Source organism: Oxyura jamaicensis, chromosome 1 (assembly GCF_011077185.1).
Source record: "Oxyura jamaicensis isolate SHBP4307 breed ruddy duck chromosome 1, BPBGC_Ojam_1.0, whole genome shotgun sequence".
NCBI classification, from domain to species: Eukaryota; Metazoa; Chordata; class Aves; order Anseriformes; family Anatidae; genus Oxyura; species Oxyura jamaicensis.
In genome coordinates this window covers 138,310,886-138,318,709 of record NC_048893.1, presented here as the reverse complement: position 1 = coordinate 138,318,709, position 7,824 = coordinate 138,310,886, and the positions used below count along the sequence as shown (strand labels likewise).

Here is a 7,824-nt window from a genome sequence, read left to right as displayed (position 1 = left end):
CATGCTTAAAGCTACAGTTGAATTTTTAATTATTAGAAATGTTTCCTAAAAATCATTGTGCCATTGTGAATCCAAAAAAATCTTAAAACAAACTGAATATTTTAAATTGTACAAACTGCATTAATGATATCACATAAAGTAGACAACTGAGTACGTTTAATGATCATTAACTTTGTTAGGAAATTCCTCATTTTCCTAGAATGACCAGAAGAATGAAAGGGTGCTGATACACTTGAGTGATCTTCAGTTTGGTCGAATCATTCATTTTGATCAACACTTATGGAAACCTGAATTTCTACCCAATGTTGTGACTTCCTTTTTTAAACAGAAAAAAGAATTAAAAAATCAGATTCTTCTGAACCTCAGATTGTTTGAACAAACATTTTGGGGTTAAGTGAGGAAACCACTAATCTTACATCTTTAAGGATGGCTTCTTGTCAAATTAAGTCTTTTTCAAGTAGGACTTGAAAGTCATACACAAGTCAAATAAGATTCATGCAGAAAAGCAAAAAAGATCTAGTAAACAATTATCTTAACCTTAGTAGGTCTAAGCACTTTTCTGCCAGGATATCTAGTTATTGGTTAAAATAAAATTTTCCCTGCATTTCAAACAACATAAGTGTTTACTTACCATGCAGGTTTTGCCAAGTTGAAAGTGGATGCAGAGGTAACCTTCCAAACTGCAGATGGTCACAACTTGTACTCACGAATCTTCTGAACCTTCATTCATCACAGAAACAGAAAGCGATCACTCTCAGTAAGCGAGTCATTGCAAAGACAGCTCAGTCTGAAAAACCTCCTGAAAAAGCAAGAGCAGAATTTGTCACTTTGAACTGTTGACTGCAGGGAGGAAAATGGAAAAGGTAGAAGTGAGAAATTTACAAGTACTGATTGCAAAAGTATAGCAAACAACGAATATTAACTTTTTAAAATGAGGCATTTGAGGGCTGACATATAAATGGTTTAGGAATCTTTTTATTATTTATTTATTTATTTATTTATTTATTCTCTTCCCACCTAGGGGTGTAGGAAAGGGCCAGGGCAGCCTGGGGAGGGGGGGGCGACCTTGTAGTGCCAATGAGGGACTTATTACTAATGTAATAAGCCCTTTCCAGGACTAAATAATACTAAATTATTGTAAGGAAGAAGCACATCAAGGTCCTGTGTGGGGGGCGGGGGGTGGAGCCCGGGGGGCCTTAGGGGTGATAAGCAGTGCTGGGGACGACGGCGGGGCAATGCTGGAGCCCCCCAGCGCACACATCCCCGCACAGAGATGCGGCCAGAGGCTCCCCCGAGGTGCATGGGGTGGGGGGAACAGGGGCTGCCCCTCCCGACCCACGCCCCCCAAACCCTGCCGCCCTTCCTCTGCTCTCCCCTCGCCGCCCCCGGACCCTACCTGGCTCTGCCAGAGCCGCTCAGCACCGCTCAGCACCGCGCCGGAGGGGTTGGAAGGGGCGGGCAGCAGCAGGGGGTTCTTCCCTCTCACGACCTTTGTAGGAGGAAAGGGCACAAGGAAGTGATGGCTTTGGTATTCGTAACCGAAACGCTGCTTCCTCTGCTCTTCTGCTGGCGGCGGGACGCCTTTCCAAGAAGTGTGATGGAAGTGGGATGGAGATTTAAGGACGTAAGCTAAATAAATATTAAGCCAAAAAAGGCAGCTTTTATCTTTTTATTTCTGCTACAAATTCCATCCCCCCCTATTGAGGATGGATGCTGAAAAGCTGATACTCTGCAAAGATTAAAAAAAAAGGGGGGGGGGGGGGGGGGGGAGGAAGGAAAAAAAAGCAAACCTCACAAATTATGACCCGCAGCAAAAGAGAAAAGGCAAAACACGCAATCCTATAAAGGATCTACTGACACGTGGATCTGATTCTTCTGATTTCACTGCTGTCTTTTCTGTGCCAGCATCTGCTTTTGGGGGTAGAGTGATGCAAGGTTTGAAGACACACAACATTTTATAATTCCATTGTTGTGAAAGGGGTGTGGGTAGTTACCTCTAAAGAAACCCTTGTGCCACCAGCTGGCCGGTTTTAAACCAGATGTTCCAGCATAAATGAACGTTTGACACTGCTTACTTCACACAGATTTATTCAATACTTACTGCACAATGACTCATTACACTTGTAAATTAAGTTATTTTGATAGCAGCAGCAAAGTTTTCATCACCTCAGAATTTCTTTTATTTCCAGAGGTGTCGGAACTGGATGGTTTTTAAAGCCCCTTCCAACTGAAGCCATTCTGTAGTTCTATGGTTTGGCTTCAGAAACTTGTCTGGTGACGGCCACTTTTTTTTTTTTTCTTTTTTTTTTTTTTCTCCTTTTTCATCCAGGACAGAATTTCCCAGTAACAACAGGAGATGTCGCTTTGGAGGTGAAATGAGCAAGCTGCACTAAAAAGGGAGGGATTCCACAGAGCCAGCAGTTTTCATATTTTGCTGCTGAGGTGAAGCAAAGAAACCCTGGAGAGTTTCACTGCCTCACCTCATTTGTTTCCCTCATCACAGATTTAAGCAATATGCATATAAACACAATCAGACTGTTTGCTAATGTAAATCAGTGCAACTTTAGGAAAGTCAGCTGAGAATCTGAACCAGTGTAACTACTTTTAAAATGTGCACAAGGTGCTTCACAGTGTTTATTGTTCTTATGTGGTTGATTCTAAAACATATATATATAACACATATATTCTAAATATGACAATGATTTTACATGAGTTTGAAAGCAATTTAGCAGACAACAAATAAACTGTACAGTCAAATATCATCAGTTACTTACTTTAACAAGCTATGACTTGATAGTGACAGTTTGGAAACAGCTATTCTGTTTTATTCTCTCTTTCGCAACAACATTTTCCATGACGTGTTCTCATATTCATTTGCTTTTATAACCTTTTAAAATGATCTTAAGTTTCTGAACTTTCAGCCGCATTGCAGAAAGCACCGTGTTCAATCAGTCATTTCAACTAATGTCATAGCTCGCTTTGAGATGTATGAATGTACACAGATGGAATCAAGTTTACAGTTTTTAGCTCAGAATAGTACAAGTTTTATTGGAGAAGTAATAGCCTTGAAATAGCGATGTAACTCAGTAATGAAAACAACTGCTGCTCAGTGTGTCACCCTGCTCATGATGAAAGTGCCATGATGACAATGGAAACACACACTAAGATTGAAAACAGATTTTATTTTATTTTAATTTATTTTTCTGTGAAGCTTGGACTACCTGACCAATCAGCTGTGGAAGACCAGTTACTTCTCACAGTTTTTCATATCTTACTTTTCCATCCACCATACATGACTCACAGGTGCTAAATGAAAACCTGAACTGTGAAACTGTTTCTGTCTTAAATAGCAACACATCCAGCTCTTGTCATCACAGTCTGAGTGTTCTTTGAGTCTATCTGGTCTTTCTAAATCTACCTCTGATATATCTGCATACCAGCCACATTAATTCTTAGCTGACATTAAGTTATAGTCCATCGTTTTTCAGCATTATCTGTCCCTGTTGTCAAAAAAGCAGGTTCCTAACTGATACCATGTCTGTAGGACCCTCATAAGATTTTCAGAATCACTGGAATATTCAGGTTGTAGATTTTGCAAACTTTCCTCCACATCATACTATCACAGAGTAATTCAGGCTGTAAGGGACCTCTGGAGGTCACCAGGTCTGGACAATGCTCTCAGACACCTGATTATTATTATTATTATTATTATTATTTGGGGGTAGGAGGGGTGGTCCTGTGTGGAGCCAGGAGTTGGACTTGATGAACCTTGGGATTACAGTCTGGTCCAACTGCATTGCTCAGGCATGGCCATCTAGAGCAGGTTGCCCAGAACAGAATATCTTCAAGAAAGGAGACACCAAAACCTCTCTGGGTAACCTGTTTCAGAGCTCAGTAACCACACAATTGTCATACTTCATATTAGCAGGAACTAGTTTTCCTACCATAGAAGCCAAACCAGGAGCTTCACCACTGACATCAAGAGGTTCACAAAGTCAATGCTCATTCCTGACTCTTTGGTATTTCCTTATTGCCAGCAATTCACCATACACTTGTCAAATATGAAGTATCCAGAAAGCAGTTATATGCTACATTTTTTTTCATTACATTATATTATAAGAAATTCAGCACTGGATTTTCAGTGCCAGATTCTGAGATGCTCTTCACAGGTATGGGTGTCAGGAAATTATAGCAGTATGCAGGTTCTGAAATTTTCACTGTGATTATTCCTAATGTTATTCTTAAATTGATTTATTTCTAGTTGGCCACAATCTTTTGATAGGTGTTCATCCACTAGATGGCACGCTGACTCTTCTCTACTGCATGAAAGCAAACTGATAGCCTGATTCATTTTTTTAACGGTACCAAAAATAGGGGAGCACAGAACAGAAGTTAAAAAGTATTAAATATCTAGGTAGAAGTTCTAATTATGCCACAAAATTATTTTTATTCTATGTAGTTTAAGTTTTAAGCATCCAAACTGAGTCTTTTATAAGCTTTTTACAGTGAAATAAGAGATTTTGACACAGGGCAGAATTCTCTTTTGATAGTCCATAAAAGCAGGTAGCCTGGTGTAATTTGTGTGTATCCAACACAATATGAAATAAAAAATGCCAATTTTAATTTTGTGTTTTTGAGAATTTAGATATTAAGCTGCTTATATTGTAAAAATATACCACCATTCTTTTTGTACTGCCTCTTTGACATTACAAATGTGAAAATAGTTATAAATAGATGTTAATTTGAGTGTGTATCTCCAATTTCTGTACTAATCACCAAGGAATATAAAGGTAATCAACAACTTCTGCATTTCTCTGTCATTACTGCAGTGACATATTCACCCCTAGGCTTGGTAAAAGGTCTTTGCCACTCTCAGAATTTACCCCTTTTCTTTCTGTCAAGGCTATAATACTGTTCACTATTGATAAACCACATTAAGAGTTCTCAGGCATTTTTGGTATTTTTTTCTTTTTATGTTTTATTTTTTGTAATTTGTTGGCCGTGAGGTTTAATGCAAAAAGATTGCCACCACAAGATCCATTTAGGGGGTTTGTTTTTCACCATCCTAACCACAGGCCTGAAGTCAACAACTGAAGAGAAGTCAATAAGATATCCCCATATTTCAGAATAATCCAGTTATTTGTAGTCTCCCTGCATTTCCTCATCCTACCTTCTCCTCCACAACTCTTTTCCAGGTTCAAAATTCACCCCAGAATTTGTTTCCAAGATAGATAACTGGTTATTTTCCTTTCTTTCTCATAAGTGCCTACTACAGAATCTCTATTAAAAAATTGTAATAGTATTGAAAATGCATATTTTGTCTTGATCAGAAATTCCTATGAAAAGTCTTCATAGTGAAAACCAACAGGCTTTCCTGCCTTTATACATGACTTAGTATTAGTATTCTTTTTGTGAAAGTTCTTACCATAAGAACTATCAAAACCCCAATTGAGTCTGTAATAAACCAAATCTCTTACGTTACAAAAATACATTTTGTGGATCTTCCTAAAACAGTGAAGGGGAAATAGAGGGCCCTTTAGGAATGGGTCCCAGTACTGCAGATGGTTTAGTAAGGCAGTAATAAAATGCAGCATTATATGTTTTACAGTTGTGGTGCAGTGAGTGATGACTTCACATTCACCAGCATTTGAAAATATAACAAATCAATGAAAAGCTCTTTAGTTTGCCATTGACCTTTATTTCACATTGAAAGAAAAATGTACACATGTATTTCATACATGTTCTTCCTATTCCAAATAGCCATCCATAGGTCTGAAGTTTCATATTCAATAAAAACCTACAAGGTACAATAAAAGAACTTGGTAACATTAGATATTCTGTATCTGATTTTCTCTTTTCAAGTCCATCTCTGCAGCTGATCTGAAGCTCAAAAACAAACCTTCACTGACTGTAAGAAAATTCCTGTTTTTAGAACCCAAAAACATTAAACTTCCCAAGGATATATGCACTAGAATATGCTTTGATCATGCACCCCTGCACTCAGAGGGGATTTTACTCTGACCTTTGCATCTCAGGCCATTCTCTGTCAGAACAAAGTAAAACCAGGCATAACATCAAAGCAGGAAAAAAAAAAAAAAGATACTGGCAGTTATAAAATTGCAGTAAGTCTCTATTTTTTTTCAGTAGCTTAAAGGAATGCTAGCCATGTACAATATATATATATTTATATAACATAAAATTTAAAATGTTATTTGCATCAGGTAGTACTAGTAACAATACGGTCTATCATGCCTGAAAGATTTAAAATACTACTAGCTATAAGAATTTAAATATGTGTATCTTTAATCTCAAAATCACTTTCTAATAGCTCTATAAGATAACTTCCCCTTTGTATGAGATTCATTTATGTATACATAAATGTATTTATGTATATATAAATGCATATATATGTCAGTCAAACAGTATGTATGCACTTTCTTTAACACTGCACTTTTTAAAAACACTCTATTCACATTAATCTCAAAAGAGCTTTTACTGAAGCATCCCTACTAAAGAAAAAAATATATATTTTTAATTAAAAATTTAAAAATTTTCGTGATAGAAGTATGACTATTGAAGCAAAAACAAACACATGGTGGATAAAATGAAGAAAACTGTAACATTATACTTTCTAATCAAGTAATATAGAAGGTGTTTATGTTTGATCAACCACATTAGAAAGGTAAAGTAAACCTACAGAATATTCAACTATTGAGAATCAAAACTTTCAGTTATATATCCAAGTACATATAGGAAGAGTAGAAGTAGGTTTGTTTCCAATGATATGCAAAATTTTGTACACCATCAGGAATAATTCATTTGCAGAATTCTCAAAGCCCCACGGACTTCCCTCAGCCCCAAAGACCTTCCTCCACAAAAAAAAAGGTGAAAAAAAAATGCAGCCAGACATCCAAACTGCAAAATAATGTTCCTACTGAAAGCAAAAGAAGCTGCAGGTGTAGGGTTTGACCTGACAGCATACTAGAGCTTTCTTAGACAGACTGTTCATCCAGCATTAACTGAGCATGACGACCTGAGTCTCAGTGGCATAAGGTACCTCACACGTTTCCAGAACTTAGAATTGGATGACTGTGGGTGCACAGTGTACTGCTCTTTCCATTTGACAGTACCTTGTTTCTTGATTATATATTTAAGAGATTCCTGAAGAGTCTCATACGTCTCCATCGTCTCCATTTCCAGCAGGATCACCTTTGTATTGTTTTGAATGAGGGCATCGTATAAAGCCACATGTTGATCATAAGCGAATTCTTTACAATTAAGCAACTGGTGTGTTAGAAGGATGATCAGCCGTCTGCTCTTCTGTATCCTCGTCTCAACTGCACTGGCTTTATCTAGCAATGCACAAGAAAATGCTGAGACTGAAATTTCTTTTATAGACTCTTTTGTGCATAGGCATTTCATTTCCATTGCTTTTCAACCAAAAGAAACCTGTCTCACTTCAGTCAGATACGGTTTATTCATTAGAAAAAGAGCTTGAAAAACTCACAGTAATCAGTTTCCTTTCAGACGTTTTCTTTAGCTGAAATCTTAATATTTTCACCACTGTTAGGAATTGTTAGGAATTTCTAATCCACGGGTCAAGCTCAGTAGATCTGTATTACATCAAATTTGTGCTTGGACAATAATTTGCATGTAAGGAATCATATTCTTTCAGTTTAGTGCTCTAAAAAACAATCCTTCAATACTTACCCATGAAAAATAACCATTTGGAGCCATTTGGGTGATTTACTTCTAAGAGGCTTATTTTCCTGTAGAGGGAGTGCTAATACTCCTGAGCTATAGCGTGCTCATTTATACGTTAAC

General features: G+C 37.4%; 1 protein-coding gene across 6 annotated transcripts in view; it reads right to left on the bottom strand.

Moving 5' to 3' along the window:
- The window catches only part of IL1RL1 (interleukin 1 receptor like 1), a 30,791-nt gene that overhangs the window by 1,015 nt on the left and 21,952 nt on the right, over positions 1-7,824 (bottom strand). For 5 of the 6 annotated variants that reach the window (XM_035316326.1, XM_035316342.1, XM_035316310.1 and 2 more), the window contains one exon: positions 6,882-7,352. In XM_035316326.1, the coding sequence (XP_035172217.1) occupies positions 7,006-7,352 (347 nt within the window). In that variant the 3' untranslated portion in view covers positions 6,882-7,005. Of the gene's footprint in view, positions 1-631; positions 797-1,396; positions 1,730-2,774; positions 2,922-6,881; positions 7,353-7,824 lie in introns of those variants that run through there. The other variant, XM_035316335.1, reaches the window with a different exon arrangement.